The following is a 23,277-nucleotide window of genomic DNA, read 5'->3' on the forward strand; positions in this document are numbered from 1 at the left end:
GTACCTAATGAGGGGGCGACAACTTCGGTGGAATCAGTATTGGTGGATGACACGGAATCAATTGAAAGTGACATCTCAGACACAGTGGAAGTGATTCCAGCAAAAGACCGAATTTTAAAGGAAGTAGCCCTGATGACCAAGGAACGTCAGACAGGCACCCCATCAAAAGGGCGTGGAAGAGGAGGCAGAGGAGGACGCGGAAGAGGCAGCAAATCCTTCGACGCGGTCTCAAGCCCAGTAGGAGTGGTTACTCGAGGCAAGGCGGCGCGGAAGTAAACTCCAAGACCGTGGTAAATCTTTCTTCCCGTACTCTAACACCTGTACAAATTGAGGTACTGTCGAGGGGGCTTTCCTTTTGTCCTACCTCTAATTTTAATTTTACCAATGCCCGTATTGATCTTTTTTGTTTCACTCGCAAATTAAAACTTAAAAAATGGTTTGCGAATAAATCTCGAATCAGAAAGGAGGGCATGACTGAAAAACCCAGTACACTAACTGTGAATGATGCAGAATTGTTGCAATCAGTTCAATTATTGGCAGGTTGTGAAGATGTACATGATGATGCCTTGTTTAATCTAGTTAGTACTGAGGACTCGGTGAATATGAGCAGTGGCAGTGGTTTCAAACCAAGATCCGTGTTTGTTCCACAAATTGCCAACAGCTACATTGACAGTTTTGAACAGGGAATGATACATGAAATGAGACATATGGACAAGGTGAAGCCCAAAATGATTTGGAACCTTAACAAAAAACAGTATTTTGCCTTAAAGGAAATGGAGAATTGGGCAGACGTGGTTATCAAGAATAGCGACAAAGGTGGGAACGTTGTGGTCTGGCCTATTGATATGTATCTGAAAGAAGGCATGGCACAATTGTCAGATGAACGTAATTATGCCAGAGCCAATAAAGAGGACTATAACATGTCAAAAAATGCATATGGGGATAAACTGCGGGATTGGAAAGCAAGGGGTCTAATTGAGGACGAAGAGTTTTCTTACCTCTATGTGAAATATCCCAAAATACCCGCACTATATTTGCTCCCCAAGGTGCACAAAAATCTTCAGGAACCTCCGGGCAGACCGATCGTCTCTTCGGTTGGTAGCCTGTATGAGAACACTAGCAGATACATTGACCACTTCCTCCAGCCCTTTGTAACCAGTCTGCCATCCTATGTCAGGGACTCCTCAGATTTCTTGGGTATTATCAAGGACCTTGTATGGAGTCCTGAGTACTGGCTGGTAAGTTTTGATGTTGCCAGCCTGTACACCAGCATTCCTCAGGAATTGGGGGTAGAAGCATGCAAATTCTATCTTGGAAACCGATCGGTTTCATTTTTGTCACACACTAACATGTTGCTGGACATGATATGGGAATGTATGAGTAACAATTACTTCATTTTCAATAAACTAATGTTTAGACAAACCCAGGGGGTGGCGATGGGTACTTGCTTTGCCCCCAGCCTGGCGTGTTTATACCTAGGCTGGTGGGAGGAGTTAGTGGTGAAGGAGATCTCCCACTACAGTGCCCACGTCATATCTCTGGAAGAGGTATATTGACGACATTTTCTGTGTCTGGCACGGCACCCTCGACCAGATACACGAATTTGAAACTATCCTTAACACTAATTCACTGAATCTGAAATTCACCAGTGTAATCAGCCAAAAAGAACTAGAGTTCCTTGACATTAAACTTGAGGTTGATGAGGGGAAACTAACAAGCACGCTATTCCGCAAATCCACAGCCGGAAATAGCCTGCTACATGCAGGGAGTGGACACCCCCCAAGTCTTATACGCAGTATCCCGATGGGTGAACTTATCAGGGCTAAGAGAAATTGTAGCTCGGTAGAGGGATTTACCAAAGAAAGCCAAGTTATGACCCAACGATTCTCTGAGAGAGGATATAGCAAAAAGGTAATACAGCAGGCCCTCACAAAAGTCAATGCTATGGACAGGGAAGACTTATTGGTCCCTAAGCAACGTACGGTTGATGAGAAGGTACGCTTCATCACCACCTACAGTAATCAATCATGGAAACTACGTAAATCTTTGACCAAATATTGGGAAACTCTGAAACTTGATCAGGATGTGAAGGATGTGATCCATGAAAATCCCTCACTGACCTTCAGAAAGGCTAGATCAATAAAAGACATATTGAGCAGTACACTCATAAAAGACAAAAAGAAAATTAATCCTATCCAAGGATTCTACCCTTGTCATAAATGTAAAGCCTGTAAGTACAGCAACAACCGCAAGTCAATAAAATTGTCAACGGAAAGAGAGGCCCACAAAATTACAAAACACCTAACTTGCACTACGGAGTATGTTGTTTATGCCCTTGAGTGCCCCTGCAATAAGTTTTACATAGGGTGCACTACGAAACAGGCTAAACTTAGAATCTTGGAACACCAAAGGGCGATAAGAAATGAAAATCAACAATACCCTGTAGCGAGGCATTTTTCTGATGTACACAACAAAAACCCAAATGTCATGAAATTTTGTGTTCTGGACAGCATTGAAAGCAACGAAAGGGGAGGTAATAGGTGGCTAGATTTGAGGAAACTGGAATCTAAATATATCATTATGTACAACACCTTGCAACCGACAGGTCATAACTTGGGGGAGGAACTTGCAATCCATCTTCATACGTAAATGATTGTGACTAAATCATGTGAAACTGTAATGCTGCTGCTTCTTTGGTAACAATTTCAAAAGCTTTTAATTGGTTTTAACTGTGCACTGATCCAAATGCAATCACTATCACCTATAGCTATTCCCTTTTTCATTTTTTCCAGGAATATGGCCTCAATTATTGTCCACTTGGAGCTCATTGAAAACCCTGCCTGTCATGTAATGGACTGAATTGCCCACTGGGGCAACACGACCTCTGACTAACCCATCATAAGTACTGATGTGAATGTGCAACATGGTACTGCATAATGGGGCTGGCCAACCTTGGCGCATATGAAATTACCTGGTTTCAGTTTGCAAAATAGGCTTAAACTGTGTAATACCCAGGGAACTGCACATCATTATTATGGACTGTATATGTATCCGTTATTCCTGGATGTGATACTAATTTTCACTTGAAACAATGTTTCTAAAATTGCCGACATAGCTATAAGTTGTTTATTCATTATTTTTTCCATGTCTATGATCACGTGTGTAAAATTCTAAAACAGTATGTTGCTTTAAATGGAGGTTGACCCAGGTAAACTCCACCCGTGAGAAAGTGGTCAGCGGATCACGAAACGCGTTGGGTGTTTCCTTTGCCGAATAAACCTTGACAACACCGCATCTGATTTGGGCTCCGACTCTGGTTTTTCAAATTATGAAGTGCTGTAACCAGGAGTGTGTTGAGTTATAGGGGTTGGCGTTCCCCGTCGAGAGCCCGCCGTGGAAGACGGCTCAAGCACGCCAAACCTGTGTGTGTTTATATATATATATATATACATATTATTAACAAAACATATACAATATTTTTTCCGTAGGATAGCGAGAGGGTTAAATTTACTATTCCCACTCCAGAGAGTGCAACAGTAGGGAAAGCGTTGGAAAGCGAAGGGGTAAAAATGACTATTCCCACTCCAGAGAGCGCAACAGTAGGGAAAGCGTTGGATAGCGTAGGGGTAAAAATTACTATTCCCACTCCAGTGAGGGCAACAGTAGGGAAAGCGTTGAATAGCGTAGGGGTCAAAATTACTATTCCAACTCCAGAGAGTGCATCAGTAGGGAAAGCGTTGGATAGCGTAGGGATAAAAAATACTATTCCTACTTCAGACAGTGTGCAACAGTAGGGAAAGCGTTAGATAGCGTAGGGGTAACAATTACTATTCCAACTCCAGAGAGTGCATCAGTAGGGAAAGCGTTGGATAGCGTATGGATAAAAATTACTATTCCCACTCCAGTGAGTGCAACACTAGGGAAAGCGTTGGATAGCGTAGTGGTAAAAATTACTATTCCCACTCCAAAGAGTGCAACAGTAGGGAAAGCGTTGGATAGCATAGGGGTAAAAATTACTATTCCCACTCCAGTGAGTGCAACAGTAAGGAAAGCGTTGGACAGCGTAGGGGTAAAAATTACTATTCCTACTCTAGAGAGCGCAACAGTAGGGAAAGTGTTGGATAGCGTAGGGTTAAAAATTACTATTCCCACTCCAGTGAGTGCAATAGTTGGGAAAGTAAATACTTCATATATAAATATAAATAACATAAATATTAATACCAATTACAAAATAATTAAAATATTTTACAATTGTATAAAATATATTATTTAATCAATTAAAATAACAAAAAAATTAACTAATAATATTTACCAATTACCAATACATTAATTTACAATATAAAAATAAATAAAAAATGTAATTACTTACAATTAAATTACTTCCCAAGCTATTCACCTATAAACACACAACCCACTACAAAAAATAATGTAATAAAAGTAACATATTTATCTATTAATCAATTACAATAAATTACAAATTATATTTTAATTAATTACCAATTAATAATTAATTAACAATTAATTCTAAATAAATAACAATAAATAAAATAACATATTTAATTAATTATAATTAAATTACTTCCCACCCTATTCCCCTAAAAACACACAACCCGCTACAGAAAATAAATTACTAAAATTAACATATTTATCAATTAGTCAATTAAAATTAATTACCAATTATATTTTAATTATTTACAAAGTAATAATTAATTCACAAATATTTCCAAATAAATACCAATAAATAAAATAACATATTTAATTAATTATAGTTAAATTACTTCCCACCCTATTTCCCTATAAACCCACAACCGGCTACAGAAAATAAATTACTTGTATTAACATATTTATCAATTAATCATTTAAAATGATTTACCAATTATATTTTAATTAATTACCAATTAATAATTAATTAACAATTAATTCTAAATAAATACCAATAAATAAAATAACATATTTAATTAATTATAATTAAATTACTTCCCACCCTATTACCCTATAAACCCACAACCCGCTACAGAATTATATTACACAAAAATTAAAAATGAATATTAACTTACCTTGAATTCGATATTTTTGTTGTCTATATTCTGTCTAGTCGATATTATGTCCATTCTATATTTTTGATTCAATATTATGTCCATTCTATTCGATATTAAAATTTTCTAGTCGATATTTTGGTAGTCTATATTCTGTCTAGTCGATATTTATTATTTATTTTTTTATTTTCCACTATTGTTAAGCGCACTGTTACCAAACGGTGTCCTGGCGCTGATATTATGTCTATTCTATATTTTTTACTCGATATTATGTCTAGTCGATAATAAAAACTCGATATTTTGACTCTATACCGTGACAAGGTACTCCAAAAATGTAAAACACTTCTTGTAATGCTTGTAAGTCACCCGCACAGCAGGCTGTACAGCCCTAAGGCAGGGTGCATTATATTACTTGTGAGGAAATATCTGCATGAGCAGATATGCCCCTGTGCTGGCCAGTTCCATTACTGGGGTTAAGCTGTGAAAATGTGTTCGTAAATGGGGTGTATAATATGGTTTGGTGGTGTAACCTCTCCATATAATACACTTGCCAACCCCTTTATATCCTGTAAGTTTTGTCTGTAAAATCCTGAGCTCAACTCTGGGTAACAGCGGCATAGAGCAGTAAGGTTTACACAGAGGAACAAATGTTACACATTTGAAAAGCACCAAAACAATTGAACAAAAAATCAACACATCGCTCAATAAATCTGACACTGATTTATAAAAATATATAAAGTATTTAGTAACTAGAACACAAAAGATCCACCGGACGGTTCCAGAGATATAGATTTTACAAGCAATGATAAATCGAAGCAATTTCACTCAACCATGGACAAGCATTGGCAAAGTCAAGAAATTGGACACAGAAACTTTTTCAAGGAAAACTTAGGTAAGTGCAAATGCAGGAGGTTATACGTGCTTTATTCAACCAATTCTGGCAGGGAGGTACTCACAAAAGAAGCCATCTCTCAGCAGTTCCAGGCACTTTATCTGTGTAACAGTGGATTCCTATGGAGTGGTCCTGGTGCAAGGGATGAAGGATGCTGAAGATACTTCAAGGATGCTATGGGTGTGACGCGGTCAACAAGGGTCTTCCTGCAGGGATTCCTTGGGTTACGAAAATGTTGATGGCTTGCTGGTAGCTGGGTTGACATCCCACAGAGAGCTCTCCAGTCAGGCCGAAGCCCATTCGCCACTGGATTACCAGTCGCCCATTGTCGTGGTCACAGGCCAGTCCTTCTTCCAATTTGGTCGAGATATGAGTTCTGGGTGCCAGGGGTGCCCTATCTATCTGCAGAAAATGCTCTCAAGGTCTTATGTGGTTGTTAGCCAATGGGCTACCCGGTTCCTTCCCTCCTGATGACCACTTCCTGGGAAGTGTGGCATCTGGCTATCACAGGATGTACCATTGTAGCCACTCCCAAGATTGTGAGACCCCTCTATCAACACTCAGATTGACAACTGGCTTCCCCTCTCCTGTCCCCAGGGTCAGCCTATCTGCCCCAAAATAGAGTAGCTCCTCTTCTAAGAGTTTCACAGTTGCCCTTCACAGGCTGCTTCTCCTTTGAAACTTACCTTTTGGGCTAAAACCTGTATGGCTTACTGCAGGAGGGTGGTAACACCTCTATTCCATGCAGGCCCCTATTGTGTCCTTTCATTGGAGTTGTTAGCATGTCTCCCCAGGAGAGCAGAAAGCTGTCTGCTGGACAAGCCCCATGTTATTCAGTAAAGGGGCCCTGGAAACCCTGGGCAACTAAAGTGGGAACTTCTGAATTTGCTGTTTGCACACCAGTGACATTAGTTTCAATGTAACCATTAAATCAGATTTAATGCGCTGATTCTTTTGATACCAAACAGTACCAAACTTAGTAATCCCATTCCTAAGTTAGAAGAACTTGGGTGCCACTTTGCAACTCTGACTTGCCAATGCTGCTATTAGCTTATCCACAGTAAAAATGACAAACTAGTATTTTTACTGCCGGAACATGTAAAAGCACACATTCCACTTTTGTAATATATAGTACCCTGCCTTAGGGCTCGTTAGACCTGCCATAGGGGTGACTTCCACACATTAATAATAAAAGGGAGGTTTGGGCTTTGCCATTCCCTTAAATGACAAATTCGAGTTAGTAGTTGTAAACAGCACTTCCAGTCTTCAGTGGCAGACTGGGAGCCCTGTTTTACTTTGTCTCACTCAGGGTGCCAGAAGCTCTCCAGTCCATGGGGGACACTCTACCTTACAGGCCCTGGGTACCCCTGGAACCATATACTAGAGACTTACAGGTAAGTTTGGCTATGCTGATTGAGGATAACCCAATTAAACATAACCATTTTAAGGGTTGGAGCACATGCACTGTGTCCTGGGTATCAGGGCTATGGACATTTTTGATCCATTACACCAGTACTTAAGAGTCAAAACAGGCAAAAAGTGTGTGTTGGGGGTAAACTGGCAAAAAGCCAGGGGGCATATTATCATTCAGGGTCTTAAAATTATCGCCGTTTTAGCGGCAGAAAACGGAAGCTAAAATGGCGATAATGGGCTTGATAATATGCCCTGGAGAATTCCAATAGAAGCCCATGTTCACAACAGAACATGGGTTTCTATTGGAATTCTCAAGGGCATGTTATCAAGCCCATTATCGCTGCACTGTCGCTAAAACAGTGATAATTTTTAACGCTCTGCTTGATAATATGCCCCATGTTTCCTTACAAAGTGCTCTTGCAAACCTTTAACAGCAAATATATTAACTTGACTTGAACATTGTGGCTAAGGGCAGGGCCGGACTGGCTACCGGGCGGTTTGGCATGCTGCCGAGCTGGGAGCTGATTTCTTTGATGGGGACCTGCGTGTGCTGAACAAAATTCATTTCGCTTTGTTTATTTCGAAGCACATGCATGTCTCCATCAATGAAATTAGCCCCCACCGTAGTGACATCAGCCCCCAGCTCGGCAGCATGCCAAAACGCCCGGTAGCCAGTCCGGCCCTGGCTAAGGGTTTAACCTAGAATTCAATACAGAATAATGTGGTATATATTTCTGACATTAATAATTTTCTTGCGTTGATTTCAAGACTTGCCCATTTTGATCCTAACTTGGCCTTATGTTAATCTGTGTGCTTCTAGATGCTCCTTGGGATATTATGGAAACCCCAGTGAACCTGGTGGCAGCTGTCAGCAATGTGACTGCAACCCTAATGGCTCTGTGCATGGTCACTGTGACAGACAATCTGGGCAGTGTGTCTGCAAGGATGGAGTAACAGGACGGCTGTGCGATGCCTGTCAGCCCAGGCATCTCCTTTTGGAAACAGAGTGCATCTGTAAGTGGTTTATCTTTTTTTACTTTATAAAAAAGACCTTTGTAGCAACAAAAAACTTCCCTGCTAGGTATTATGCTATATATGAAATTTGCAAATGTATGGGGTTACAGTACCCATTGTCATCATGCATCAGCGTCACAGTCTGTTTCAGCAGGGCAGATCTGGAGTGGGCTGCAGTCCAAATTGATATGCCTTCGGTGTGAAGTAGATTAACCTTGTGGTCCAGAGTTATTAACTCATTGCACCCACCGGTTTTCTGTCAAAAAATGATGCAAGCCTGGTATAAAATGTTTTGTTGGAGTTTACTTACCATTGTGAATCATGATTTGCATTGTAAAGTTGACAAAAGTAACGCAAAGTAGCAAAAGTCACTACTTGCGCTACATTGCGTCCATTTGGTGTGCCATTTGTGATACATGGGCATTCTTGTGTTTTGAAACAAATCCCTAACTACTAGCATTGGTAGGCAGGGAATTTGTTTAAATTATCCCTGCTGATGATGGCAGGTGTAACAGTGGAGCAATTTTTAAAAGTTTCCACATTTTTCGAACTGCACTGTACAGCACACAAAAATTGTGAACGGTATTAAAGCATAGTATTTTGTACTAGATGGGTCCCTTTCAGTGCAAAACCTATGTTTAAAATAACACCTTTTCACAATGGTGCATGGATGTGTGCTTTGGCACAAGGTAGCCTTAAGTGTGCCTGCTCAGGGGGAGGGAAATATATTTCTGTATATATGTTTGCTGCACTGCTTTGCTGTAAAATGCTCAACCTTTATAAAGTGACATATTTATTTGGAAATGTTTTTAGTTTTGACGTGGCCTAACTCATTTTTTTAAATGGTCAAATTCCTAGAAGATAAACCTTGTTAAAATCTCCCCAAAAGGTTTCATAATAATCTCTTTGTCATTTGGCCCCAGGTATTAAACGTAGCGCTTGATTTAGAGTTTGCAAAAGGGGCTATACCCGTCACAAACATGGCGATATTGTGCTGCCTCTTTACAGGTGCTTTAGCTCCTATGGCTCTTGTCATAAGGCAGATAGAATATCTGCAACATCATTTGTGACACAGTAACCTGTGAAGCAAACTCTAAATGAGGAATATAATTATTGAACTACAACGTAAAAACACGAGGAGACTGCTTTTAACATTGAGGGCCTTATACAAATGTGCCCATTTGTGAATTCAACTTTTGTATGTGTGAATTGACCTGAGTGTTTTGTAATATTTTACATTCCCAGCATGTGACGATGAGTGCACAGGATTACTCTTGAATGACCTTGATAGCATCAGCTATGCCATCTCATTGGTAAACTTCACTGGAGTTGCTCTGACTCCACACAGCCTTGTTTCAAATCTTGCAAACGTCACGCAAAACCTGAAGGTATGATAAGTTAAGAAAATTTCAGCCTGTATTTTGAGCATATGTTTTTGCCGTCTTAACTGTATTTGCATTTTATGTATGTGCAGAACTTTGGCTAGTTACTGGTAGTTGCTGTTGTATATATAGATGTTTGGCGTAAACTACTTCCACCTGTCCATCTCTGTTGTTGCAGATTCCTTTTATTACGAGGGACTGCACAGTTTTTTAGTATGCTCCTGCCCATGCGAACTCCTCAATAAAAAGTAAAAACATCTAATCTGATTTTCTTCTCAAGCTTTTGCAGTTGTGCTTGCAACATCATACAATTGTCAGCTATATAGACAGGAATGTCCTCCATTAAATCCAAACCTTGATCCATTGTGGGTCGGATGTCTCGGTTGGATGTCCCACTTGTTTCTGACATTTTTGTACTTCTTTGGTGCTGCAGGTTGATTTTCTGAAAGCATATCATCAATATGTTGTATAAGGATTGACAAAGTAGCAAATGTTAATTTTCTGCTCAAGTCTATGCAGCAAACTTTGCCTGAATCATTACTTGAGCGTGTTCGAGATTCCTATATATTGTGATGCATGTTATGTTGTTATGTTACCTAGTTTTATAGAGCGCATCCCAAACTCAGGCATCCCAGCGCTAGCAAACATAATGACACAAGGTTTTGAGATGACTAACTGAACAGGTGTGTCATTAATTGCTTTCTAAAGCTCATGAGATTGTAGTTTGCGCTCAAGTGTATGGGGTGGGAGTTCCATAGTTTAGAAGCCAAGTATGTGAAGGGCCATCCTACACCTCTGGTTCTTTTGATCTTTTGGACAACAAGATGGAGGTATTGTTTGACCTAAAATCGTATGAGCTGTTTTGTGGACAATTAACTGGCTTAACATATGTGGTCCCTGAGCATATTTGATCTTGTGGGAAATGCATAGGGCCTTGAACTCAATCCTTCTCTTTACTGGAAGCCAATGAAGGCTTTCCAGTGCTGTGCTTAAAGAGTGAGATGTGGGAATATTTATCAGAACGTAAACCACAGCATTTTGAATTATCTATAATGTTTTTATTATAGAGGCCGGAAAGCCCAAGTAAAGCGAATTGCCTTAATCAAGTCACAAGAGTAAAAGGTCCTGTACCACAATGAATAGTGGTTTGGTCCGGGAATCCTGACATAGTAAAACATTTTTAATTTTGGGTATTGATGAAAGGCATAGTTCATGCCTTAGCTCATCACTAGTTTCTCTAGGACTTGGTCTTACAGAACTGTGGATGGCACAAAGGGTACAAATATGCATTTCAGAAATTTCAAATAGTAAGCCAAAAGTAGCTCATGCTTCAGTTGAGCATTATCAATATGGCTGTGCAAATGAACCCCGTGTAACTACTTGAGTTAATTTTATACCAATTTAAAGTTTAAAGAAGGCAAGAAGTAAGATGGCAAGCTGGTTGTAGTCACATATATAATGCCTGCTTTCATTAATATGTGCACACAGAAAGTCAGTATCAGGCTGTTTATTCGATGTTCTTTAGTTAAGCTTAGTAATGCTCAGTTAATAAGGAGCACTGCATAAAAATGTGTTATTACCAGCAGTGGTCTGCCAAAGAGAGGAACATTGTCTGCTTGTTGTTGCACGTTTTATGATTAAACAGACAATCTACATACACTGGAATTACTTTGCTGCCATTTTAGCAGAGGATGCACCCACAACAGCAGCTAGGGAAGATGTGACCGGCAATGCACGAGATTCCTACACTAGCCGAAACACTAGACTGGCATCTATGCAAAGTTACACAGCCATCTTGATAAAGCTTTGAGAACAGTCAAAAGAACTTTCAAACTCCATCAGTACAGCACACCTATTTATGTAGGCTGATTCCATCCCAAATTAAAACTCTACAATGTTAATGTTAATGTTATCACTCACTTATAAAGCGCACGGTCACACCAAGGTTTCATGGCGTACTCCTGCTAAAGTTGTTACATCAGACCTGATTAGTAGGCTAGCCCAAACAATGTTTGGTGCATTTATTGCCCGTTACTTCTACCCATCAGAGCATGGTTCTGGCACAAGGTAACTTCGCTGCCATGGCCAACATATGTCTTCAAAGCCCAGTTTCTCACCTTTCACACCACTAAAGACCAAACAGGTCGGCTAATAGTACACTCCGTCTGAAAAGGAAATTCTATAACTTCAGTATTTTCACCCTTCTATGATGTACAGTGCAATGCCACCTCCAGTTGTTAGCAGATCTACCGAAAATAAATTGAAGATAAAGAGGCACAGCTTTTTGCTTAATTCCCGTCATATCAATAATTGTTTCCTGATTTTTTACTCTGTTCTTGCAGTTTGAATAATCTTATGGAACTGAGATGAACAACATCCTTTTTTATTTTATTTTTTAAAATGGAAGTAAATATGATTTATCAAAAACCCAGACTAAGACATGAATGCAAATTGTATTCTAGTAAAATACATACAATTTAGCAGTCTGTTTGAATTGATTAAAATTAATCTTAATCAACAGTCCATTTCTACTTCACATGCCACAAATGAAAGTCAATTTCATTAGAAACAGTCTTTATTTTCACCATCAAGACTGAAACCCAGGGTTGAAGCATTATCAGGTATGCAGACACCACGACTGATATCGCATGTGCTGCCCTGCATTTCCTTCGGAGCCTGCTGCAGTTTAATTACCAGTCGATAAAGACATATAGATTCCTGTGTGATAGTGTAATTTGTTTTTTCTCTATGTAATTGTTCTTCATTTTTATCTGCATCTCAAGAGTGCTCATGTGACAGGAACTTCTTACCCTAAGTTTTTTTTTCAAAATGATCATGCAAAGATGTAGGTCCCGATTATCAAAGCTGTGCTCATGTAACTGAGAGTTAAAAGTGCCAATGGCCAGGTTTATGCATGCAAAGCCACTGTTGTAATTCAAAAAAGTTGGTTTTCACTCGTAAAAAAAATCACAGAAATGTTTGATGCAAGAAACTAGCTTGCCCTCAAATTTTTCACCTCAAACTTCGGCATCACAAAGAGTCGACATGGCACACATCCCAGTGTGCAAGCCCACAAGACCCGCTAGCCTGGCATACACCAGTCACCCCTCTAGCTGGGTGCCCTATGCCAGTGGTGTGGACACAGGTGCATGAGCCCTGTGCCCCTACACACCCAAGGCCATTCCTTGGCACTGTAAGTGCAGTGCTGCCATTAAGAGTATATGGTGCTGGGAGGTCAACATTACGAACTCCACAGCACCATGATGGCCTCACTGAAGACTGAGAAGTTTGGTATCAAACTTATCAGCACATTAAACCCACACTGATGCCAGTGTGAGATTTAATGTAAAATGCACCAGAGATCATCTTAGAGATGCCCCCTGAAACCTAAGCTACAATCCACGTCTGGACTGAGAGGCTGCCACACAGCAGACATGTTGCTGGACCCCTGGGTGGAGAGCCCCCGCTCTGCTGGGCCTGCAACAATGCACATCCTGGGCGAGATGCTAGGTCTCCTCCCCCAGGATGGGCAGGGGGAAGCTTCAAAGGCCTTCCGCCTCTGTGAGCTTCTCCAGACCATTTGCTGTACCCAGCAACTGGCCCCCGCCGGTTCTGACCCCCACTCTGGCGGGAAGACTGTCGGGAAACCCTACGTCAGGAAGGGGGGTGTGCCACCCTGTGCCAACCCCACCTCTCAGGTGGGAGAGGCGAGGAGAAGCACAACCCTGGGCTGCAGCCATCTTGAGGATGGGGAGCCCTGCCCAATCAAAGCTAGGCTCCTGCCCCCTTCCACTGGAGAGGAGCAGACTAGGGGGTGTGCCCACCCCAGGACAGGGACCTATTTGTCCCTGGCCTTGCCCTATCTGTAACACCCCTAAATTTAGTATATAGGGGCTCCCTGAACCTTCCTTCCTCAGATCCCGATAAGAAAAGAAGAAAAAAGATCAAGAAGAAGAAGACCCGCCGTGTAGCTGCTAACAACAGGACGACACCCACTGACTTGGCCCCAGCCCTACCGGCCTGTCGATCCTGGAAACTTCTCCTGCTTAATCCTGGCGACTCTTGCGGACAGCAACCTTTGGACCCCCGGAGGACTAGCCTGCCTTGACCCTCTTGAAGACTAGGACTCACATAAGCAGAGGCTCTACTTCAACAACTATACCCCTGGTACCAGACAGGATGCACCAGACCAACCCACTCTGCACCCGCCAAGCCCGGCCTGTGCCCGAGTGATCCAAGACCACAAGGACGTCCCCCCCGGCAACTGGGACCCAATGTCCAGTGCCCAAAGACTCTCCTCGATGAACCAGACGACGCCTGCAGCCTCAGAACCAGGGACCCCTCCAACCGTGATCAGCTGAGGGTAAGATTTCCCGATGCCCAAAGACACCCCTGCGCCCGGCGACCTGCGGTCCCCTGTGCCTTCCTTTGGGGTACCTACCTCTTCTCCAAGATCCCAACCTACCTCTCGAAGTGGTGGTCGCACCTGAAGAATCACCGTCCGCGAATCTGCTGCCTTTGTTCCCTTTTTACCTTTCCCATTGAATAACATTGAGCGCCCGATGGCTCTAGAGCACCCTGCACCCAGCCTGCCGAGTGCCTCTGGCCGTGCACTCTGTGTCCTATCCTACTTCCCCATTTGCCCTGAGCAAGTGACCAGGAGCCCAGCTCCCACAGCCGCGTGGCCTGCTATCCAGCAGCCACCAACCGAAGGCCCCCTGCCTCTCATTGGATAACATTGGGCCTAACTACCTCTGCACGCGGCTGCCCCTGTGCCGCTGAGGGTGGACCAACTGTACCTACCTAACTCTGGGGAACCCCTGAGTCTATGCCCAGAACTTTAAATTCACTGGTCGAGTACTCACCTGGAAACCGATAACTCACTTTCCTGCCATAGGATAACATTGACTGGTTTGACTCGAAAAATCTTCTGTGTGAAATTTTGAAACTCTAAAATATTCCTATAAAATCAGCCGAATACCGAATTCTGAAGTACTCACCTGTGATCAGGAGAGAAGCCAATACTGTACCTTGTAGCCCAGTACTGACCCACAAAAGTAATCCTAGCCAGGTTTGCTAGTAACCTGAATTTTCTCCATAGGTATCCATTGTCTGCTTTTCTGTGAAATTTCTTCTGTCTACTTTTGAAAATTTGAAATATTCCTTAAAAATCGTACCTACTACTGAACCGTAATTACTTACCTGTCTCAAGTAGAGATCCCAGTGCTGGACCTAGGAGCCCAGTACTGGATTACAAAAGTAACGAAAACGTACTTTACCTGTAACCTGAATTTTCTCCCATTGGATAACATTGCTAGATTTTCACTGTGAACTTTTAAAATACCTTTATATTCCTTAAAAAGCATTGCAATAACCAAAACGTTTTTACTAAACTGTTTTCAGCTTACACCCCAGGACTGAATCTAGGATCCAGTCCTGGAATTACAAAAGTAATCTACAAAGTAGCTAACTGCATTTTGGTAGAAAAACCCATTGAGATCAATGTTAAATTGTGTTTAGAATTGTGTTGCCTACTGCAACCCCTGTACCAATTGTGTTTACAAAGTTATTACCTTTCTGCAAAGTACTTACCTAAGATCACTCATAATTGAGAAACGTGTATTTTGATACCTGTTGGTTCTAAAAATAAAACAACTATATCATTTGATATAAAAACAATTGGCCTGGAGTTCAGTCCTTGAGTGTGTGAAACCTTCTGCTGACTGAGTGTGTACAACAAATGCTTTATAGTGTCCTCTTGTACTGCCTTACTGTCGACCAAGCTACCACTTTTGAGAGTAAGGTCAGCCCTGACTTTAACCTCTGCTATACCTCTGGGGTTTGTGGTCTCTTGAGGTTAAAGTCAGGGCTGACCTTACTCTCAAAAGTGGTAGCTTGGTCAAGCAGTGAGGCAGTACTGGAGTTCAGTTCTTGAGTGTGTGAAACATTTTGCTGACTGAGTGTGTACAACAAATGCTTTACATTGTCCTCTAGTACTGCCTTACTGCTTGACCAAGCTACCACTTTAAGAGTAAGGTCAGCCCTGACTTTAACCTCTGTTATACCTATGGGGTTTGTGGTCTCTATACACACTGTACCTTATTTTGGTCCAGTATATATAGAGCCACTTTCTCACATTGGTGGATCAGCAGTGGGATACAAACTTGCATTTGTTAGACTACTTGATTACCATCTGATCATACGACATAACTCATAAATTACTTTACAATTCTGAAATTGTTTTTTCCAAAAATACTAAAAGTCTGGTACGGCCTTGCTTAAGTCCCATTAGAATTTTAGAAAAATAAAAGTCACTACAGCTAGGGTAGAGGGTTAGAACTGTCAGGCTAGAATGTCTCAAAAGAACCATGCTATTAGTGAAGATGACACCATGGACCCGGTGGTTGAGGAACTCAACCTCACACCCTACTTACACTTGAATTTCAAGGAATTGAGGTCCTTATTCAAAATTAAAAACAAAGTCATGGGCCTGCATCCAACCAAACAAGGGCTCCAGGAGCTCCTGGCTGAGTATGTAAAAGGCCACCCCTCTGAACAGGGTGACACCCAGTCAGAGGAAGAAGAGGAGAAGGAGGAGAATAATAATACCCCCCCCATCTCTAGGGAAGTAAGGGTCCCTACACCCTTAACTCCAAGAGTAAGCTTCTGGGAGCCTGGAAACCACACAGGTGGACTTAGCCCCAGAGAACACATTGGGGAGAGCCCCAATAAAGAGGACAACTTCTTAGCCAAGTTGGCCAAGGTACACCATTACCTGCCCCACTGGAGGTCGATAACATAAAAAGGCTGAGTTCTTCAACTTGTATGAACGGGCTATTCCTTCCCCTTCATGACTACCCCTCCACCATGCCACCCACTTGCAGCAGGCTGACAGAGGACCATCTCTCCTTTTTCCGTCAGGAAGTGGCATCTATCTTGGCCAAGGGAGCCATAGAGAGGGTGCCGATGCCAGAAGTACCTTGTAGGAGAGTAGGGCCTGCAATCCTATGATCACCCGGACTTTTTGCTTTTGTTTCACTGGTTTACGACTTTCTTGGGCTGTGGGCCTGCCAATCAGACCCCCAGCCTAGCTGTTCTCTCGCTAAATTGATATGTGTACCTTAGGTGCATTACCCAATTGGAACTGGGCCACCCTGTCAGACCCTGTAACTCAGGGCATCGGTGTACCCAGGGCCTACCAGGGGCTGAAGCATGTATTATGCCACCCCTGGATGGCCATCGAAATCTGACACAACTGGCTGCACGACAGCTTGGGCCACGTGGCGTACTCGCCCGTTGCTGTAGGTATAGTATCCCTATACCTAACCTTAAAATGGACACCCGAGTTCCTATCAGTCACTCCTATGGCAGGCCTTGACAATCCTGAAGGCAGAGTGCATGGAACCGTGTGAATTGGGCTCTGGCACGAGCCGAGCCCGGTTGCAGCTTGCGGAACCAAGACCCAATGGCTGTTCCATGATAACGCGTATCATATCGGTAACTTTGGTATCGCGTTATCAAGACATGTCGAGTAAGGTGTCATACGAATCGGGATGCTGCCCCCTCACCAACTCTGGCGACGAGGTTAGCCTTCCGCCCTTCTAGAGGGACACAACATGTACGTAACTGTGAACCCCGGTTAAAGTTAACTGAAGCCTCAGCTCCACAAAATGGACGCTGCCACCACAGACACGAGTCTGACCTCCTGCTGCTGGGAGTCCTTCCAGCGAGGAGAGTTGGACAAAGGGTTTCCTGTCAAGGGCGGTGTTCGCACCGTCCCAGACAGGGTTTGTGTATTCTGGGTAGGTAGGGCTTTGCGAGAAGGTGACTGCGGAGTGGCACCCCGGTGCTCACTACGCATCTGCCGGCTAGAACCAGTTCCAGGGGCGCGCAGTCCCACACCTGGGGAAAGTCCAGCAGGGGGAGAGGGGTGTAACTACCCCCCTTCCTGGTCCCACCCTTAGGGCAGGACCTAATCATGTACCCACCCCTTTCTTTAGGATAAAGACCGGAGCGGGGACCCTTCCAAATTAGATCATCTTTGAATCAAGAATACTTTCTATGAAAGGACTTCGAGACTCTTCTCAAGATTTCTCCCTTGTGGCTAAGGAGTAGTCACCCTGCATCCGCAGGCACCATCTAAGAACTCTGCGGTTTGCTGCAAGTCCTTCCTCAAGGATCCGACGGCCCAGCTCGACGAGAACCGGCTTCCCTGGCACCTCTGACCTCTACCCACGTCGTCAGCTCAGCTGAGATCTGTGGGTGCGACGAGACCTCGAGGGACCGGCCATCATCAAAACCTGCACGCTTTCTTAATCAGCACGACCATCGAAGCAATTCTCTGGTGAGTGCTCTGGGGTCCGAGAAGCCCCGACCCTGAGTAGCTCCAGCACCGAAGTGCAGTCTCCCAGCATCTCCACGATCTGCGTGGGGCCCTTCTGCTCGCTGCTCAGCACGTTGTCTGGTCACTAGCCGCTGGCTTGTGCCCTTCTTTGACGACATCCGACAACCAACGCTGCTGGTCTGGTTGCTCCAGATCGGCCCTTGCTCCCTTTTTCGAGAGGAGCACCCCGGACCGTCCTGGTCCACTCAAGACGCCATCTTAGGCCCACCACGTGGCCCTGAGATCTGCCAAGGCTTGTTGCCCCAATCCTGGGCCCAGCGACGCCGACAGCATCAACCTTCGTGGGACAGCTCGCACCTCCATCCTGGTCGCCGACAACGCCTCCTGGTCCGTGAGACTGCAGAGCCTAGCGTCGCCCACTCACCTAGTCGAGGTGACGGCCAACCGGTGCCTTCCTGGTACCCTCTGACTACTGGCTAGTAGTACGAACTTGGTCCCCTCTGCTTTCAGGTATCAACGATCACTGATCCAGGCTTGGATCTCTACGAACTATTCATCACTGGTCGCCGGCCAGCAACTCCTTTTCTTCCGGCTTCTGGCTCGTCAGCGAAGACCACCGACGCCTGTAAGACTTGTGCAGCCGCAGCCCTCGTGGCTAGGTAACTTCGGCATTTCGGTGCCTGCATAGCCTCCTTACTCTAGGGTCCCGAGTCCCGAGCTTCCGACTTCCCTTATCGGGTCCGCCTGAGACCACTAAAATTTCCGTGCCCTCGGGCACTTGTTTTAAATTGTGCACTTGAAGTATTTTCTAAGAGCTTTTGTTCTGTGCTTAGTACCCTGTCCTCATAAAGAGTACAGGGCTGTTGTGATTCTAATAAATATCCTGTTTATTTTCATAACACTTGTGTGGTGTCCTTTCACTTGGTGTTCAAGGGGTATGTGATGGTATTACAGCTGGCTTAACACGCCCTCTAGAGTTTAGCCCAAAGACTGCTCGTATCCACGCTACTAGGATAGCTGGTCTAAGGTTGACTTACAACCAATCACCATAAGGGTCGTTTGGAGCGATACATAGTGGTTGCTAGAATAGCGAACGCTGCATATCGGGCCAACTTCTCACATTGGTGAGCAGCGGGTGGGATTTGAGCTTGCTGTTGTTTTACCACGCGTATCCTAAGAATATCTTGTGAAAGATCACATTTATTTATTTATTTAGTGTATTTTATTATAGCGCACAGATACCCCAACGGGGTGTCCCGGCGCTCCTGTGCGATTTAAGCTGAGTTGGATGTTATATTAAAGGAGGGATGTTCAACAAAACAAATGCGTTTTTAAAGCTTTTCGAAATGGGAGTTCTTCCTGGATCATCCGGATAGAGTCAGGTAATTTATTCCAAAGGGTAGAGGCGCATACTTGAAAGGTTTTTCCGCCTGTGCGGGTTTTTTTGAACCTGGGGATGGTAAGAAGGTTTTTTGAAGTGGAACGAAGGGACCTTGTATTGCGGTAAGGGGTGAGGCAGGAAGAAAGATGAGCAGAGCCCCTGCCCTTCAATGCACGGTGGGCCAGTACCAGTGCTTTGAATTCTGCCCTTTTTTGTATGGGCAGCCAGTGAAGTCTACGGCGATGCGGCGAGATATGTTCACGTAGGGAAATGCCACCAACCAGTCGTACTGCAGCATTCTGGACTGTCTGGAGTCGATGGCATAGACCAACAGACAGTCCGGTATACAGGCCATTAGCATAGTCCAAATGCGAGGTGATCAATGCTTGGACTATGATCTTCCTGGTGTTGTTGGGTAGAAAGTTGATGAATTTCTTCACCATCCTAATTTTGGCAAAACATGCTGCAGAGACTGTGTGTACCTGTTGTTGAAATGAGAGGTTAGAATCCCATCTTACCCCCAGGTTTTTCACCGAATCTTTCGGTTTAGGTGGGACACTTAGATCAAGAGGCCACCAGATGTTCGGGTCCAATGGGGATGGCTGGTGGAAAAATAAAACCTCAGTTTTTCCTGCATTTAGCCTGAGGAAGTTATTGTCCATCCATTTGGCAATAGTGCGTAGGCAGTTTTTCAATGGGTCAAAGGTTGTGTGGGTAACACTGTTAAATGAAAATAAAAGTTGAATATCATCAGCATAGGATGCAGCCTTTATTCCAGTTTGAGCGATGATATCAGCAAGAGGTGAGAAATAAACATTAAATAAAAGGGGGCTCAGTGAGGAGCCCTGAGGGACTCCCCACCGAAGTGGGCGACTGTCTGAGGTGTAAGGGGGGGTAAATACTGCCTGCGTCCGGTTGGACAAGAAGGATGCAATCCAGTTTAAGGCCGTGCCCTGAATGCCTTTAGATTGAAGGCGATCCAGGAGTAGGGAATGGGAGACGGTGTCGAATGCTGCTGACAAGTCAAGCAGCACCAACACCGCTCTTGATCCCTCGTCCATCCTCCAGCGTACGGCATCTGCCATCTCAATTAGTGCCGACTCGGTGCTATATCCTGGTCTAAAACCGTGCTGGGTGTTGTGATAAGCACCAGATGTTTCTAAAAAACCTGCTAGTTGTTGTTGGGCAAGTTTTTCAAGCACTTTGGCAGGGGCTGGAAGGAGGGAAATTGGCCTATAGTTGGAAGGTTCACTGGGGTCTGCATTAGCCTTCTTCATTATGGGGACTAGCCGAGCATGCTTCCATGAGTCTGGGAAGACTCCCGTGTGCAATGAGTCATTCCATATACCATTCAGAATAGGGTTAAGAATGGGTGCCAATGATTTATATTGCTTGGCCGGCCAAGGATCAAGGGGAGATCCGGACTTGCATTTTAGAAGTTCTTTGAGGGATTGATCAAACGTAATCTCTTGAAAGTTAGAAAACGTATACTCAGGTCCAGCAATGGCTGAATTGGTAGTACATTTATCTAAGTCCGTTTTACTAGGGAAGGAGTCATATATGGAAGCAATTTTGTTTTCAAAGAAATCGGAGAGACTATTGCAGAGTGTCTGTGACACCAAGGGAGGACGTTTAAGAGCCAGGGGGTCGGTGAAGGTTCTGACTGTGTCAAATATTTCCCTGGATGAGCCCTGTGAGCGGCTAATTTTTTCTTCCAAGAAGGTCCTTTTGTGTTCAATTATTTTTTTTCTATAATCTTTTAAAGCAGATTTATAGAGGGATTTACAATCAGGAGAGTAGGTTATTCTCCAACGTCTCTCAAGGCGCTTGCATGCCGATTTGCATTTTCTAAGATCATCGGAGTACCAAGGGGCAGAAGGGGCAGAGCGGTATGTTTTGATGGGCCTAAGAGGGGCGAGAAGATCAATGGAAGAGGAAATCCAGCTGTTAAAATGAGTCAATCTGGCATCTAAGTCAGGGATCGAATCCTCAGGATGGAAAGGGGGAAGAAGGGCAGCAAGGCTATCAGGGGTGATCTTACTCCAATTTCTTCCCTGTAGTTTAGCCGGGCGTATATGACGATCCTGGCGGTGTAGGGAAAACGAGAATGGGATAAAGAAGTGATCGGACCAGACCACCGGGAAGGGGTCACTTATGACTAGTCCGTCCAGGTTGGTACAGATTAGGTCAAGAGTGTGGCCAGCCTTGTGTGTAGGATTACTGATAAGTTGGTTTAAACCTCCGTCTGATAAGGTCGCTAGAAAATTAGAGGAGATGGACTCCAGAGGATTATCCACATGGAGATTAAAATCCCCGAGTAGGGTAAAGTTAGCGTAGCGCGATGTCGCTTGCAGGACATAGTCTAAAAATAGGGGTAAGTGAGATGTTTTAGAATTAGGGGGGCGATAGACTAAAAGGCCAGAGAAGGTAAAGTTAGGCGCCATTCAGGTACATATAACTTAGCTTAGAATACTCTGAGTTCTACTGAACCAGCTGTTGCAGCTCCTCAAGGCTTAGCACACCTTGGCTACAACTCTTAGCAAGGGATCAGTAGGTAAACCCATAGTGTAGGTAGGTGCATCACTTACACCACACTAGAAGCAGCATGTCGGACAAAGGAGGAAACTCTGAGTCTCCCCTTGTGTCAGTCGACCCTCCACAGGTCACCTCCAGATATGCTGCACTTAGCTTCCACGAGATGCGACAGATCTGTGCATCTCGGAAGTTAAAACAGGGTGCAAACCCTACCATTCCGTTTCTGATTGGTCTCTTGGAGACTTATGATGCTAGGAGGGCGGGTAACACTGACCCTTCTCATCCAGAAATGGAGATGCCTCCCCTCGAGGGAACCCGAGGTGACCCTGACCGTATCCATCTCTCCGCCGAGGGCGAAGAGGAGGACGAGGAACCAGAGACATCTGGGGACGAGACAGACGAAGGTCCAGTCATAGTTAGTCAGCTAACTCAGGACAACTTAAGCCGGCACGAGATTGGTACTAGGGGACCCCTGGGCCCTCTCTCGGGCCAGCTTAACATTGGGAACGGACGAGTTAGGTCTCTGTCGAGAGGCTCTAACAGATCCGCTCGAACCAATGGCTCTCGAGGTTCTGCTCGAAGAGGGATGACATCACCTCAGAGGAGAATGTACGAAGCAAAGGAGAGGGAAGTCAATCTGCGGATCGAGAGGGAAGAACTTGCCCTAGCCAAAGAGAGACTCGCCTTTGCTCGAGAGCAAGAGTTGAGTGGGACAATTCCCACTGGTGGCAGCATTCCCCCACGGGAACCCAGGAGTTTAGACACTAAGCACCTGAATAAGATAGTGCCCCCCTTTAAGCAAGGGGACGACATCCACAAATGGATTACTGCTTTGGAGCGGGCCTGCACTGTACAGTGCATCCCCCAGAGTCAGTGGGCAGCTATCTTGTGGCTCTCCTTTGACGGTAAAGGTAGAGATAAGCTCCTCACTACTAGAGTCGAGGACGCTAAAAATTACCAGATCCTGAAGAACACACTGATTGATGGGTTCGGCCTAACCATTGAGCAGTACAGGTTGCTGTTCAGGGATACCCAGAAAACTCAGTCTCAGGACTGGTCTGATTTCGTTGATTGTGCCACTAAGGCTTTGGAGGGCTGGTTGCTGGGCAGTAAGGTTACTGATTACACAGGATTGTATAATTTGATCATGCGAGAACAGATTTTAAACAATTGTCAGAACCAGTTGTTGCATCAGCACCTTGTCGACTCGGATCTGACCTCTCCCCAAGAATTGGGAAACAAGGCAGACAGATGGGTCAGAACAAGGGTTAAGCAAAAAC

The 23,277-nt window shown here is 44.1% G+C and overlaps 1 protein-coding gene across 1 annotated transcript in view; it reads left to right on the forward strand.

Annotated features, from left to right (window-relative positions):
• Positions 1-470: 470 nt before the first annotated feature.
• LOC147669098 (laminin subunit alpha-1-like) overlaps positions 471-23,277 on the forward strand; it is a 213,595-nt gene continuing 190,788 nt past the window's right edge. Inside the window, exons 1-4 of the mRNA XM_086948228.1 lie at positions 471-1,238; positions 1,546-2,230; positions 8,110-8,355; positions 9,601-9,743. Coding sequence (XP_086804354.1) covers positions 471-1,238; positions 1,546-2,230; positions 8,110-8,355; positions 9,601-9,743 — 1,842 coding nt within the window. The remainder of the gene's footprint in view (positions 1,239-1,545; positions 2,231-8,109; positions 8,356-9,600; positions 9,744-23,277) is intronic.

The sequence above is a fragment of the Lissotriton vulgaris genome, unplaced genomic scaffold (genome assembly GCF_964263255.1).
Source record: "Lissotriton vulgaris unplaced genomic scaffold, aLisVul1.2 SCAFFOLD_789, whole genome shotgun sequence".
NCBI classification, from domain to species: Eukaryota; Metazoa; Chordata; class Amphibia; order Caudata; family Salamandridae; genus Lissotriton; species Lissotriton vulgaris.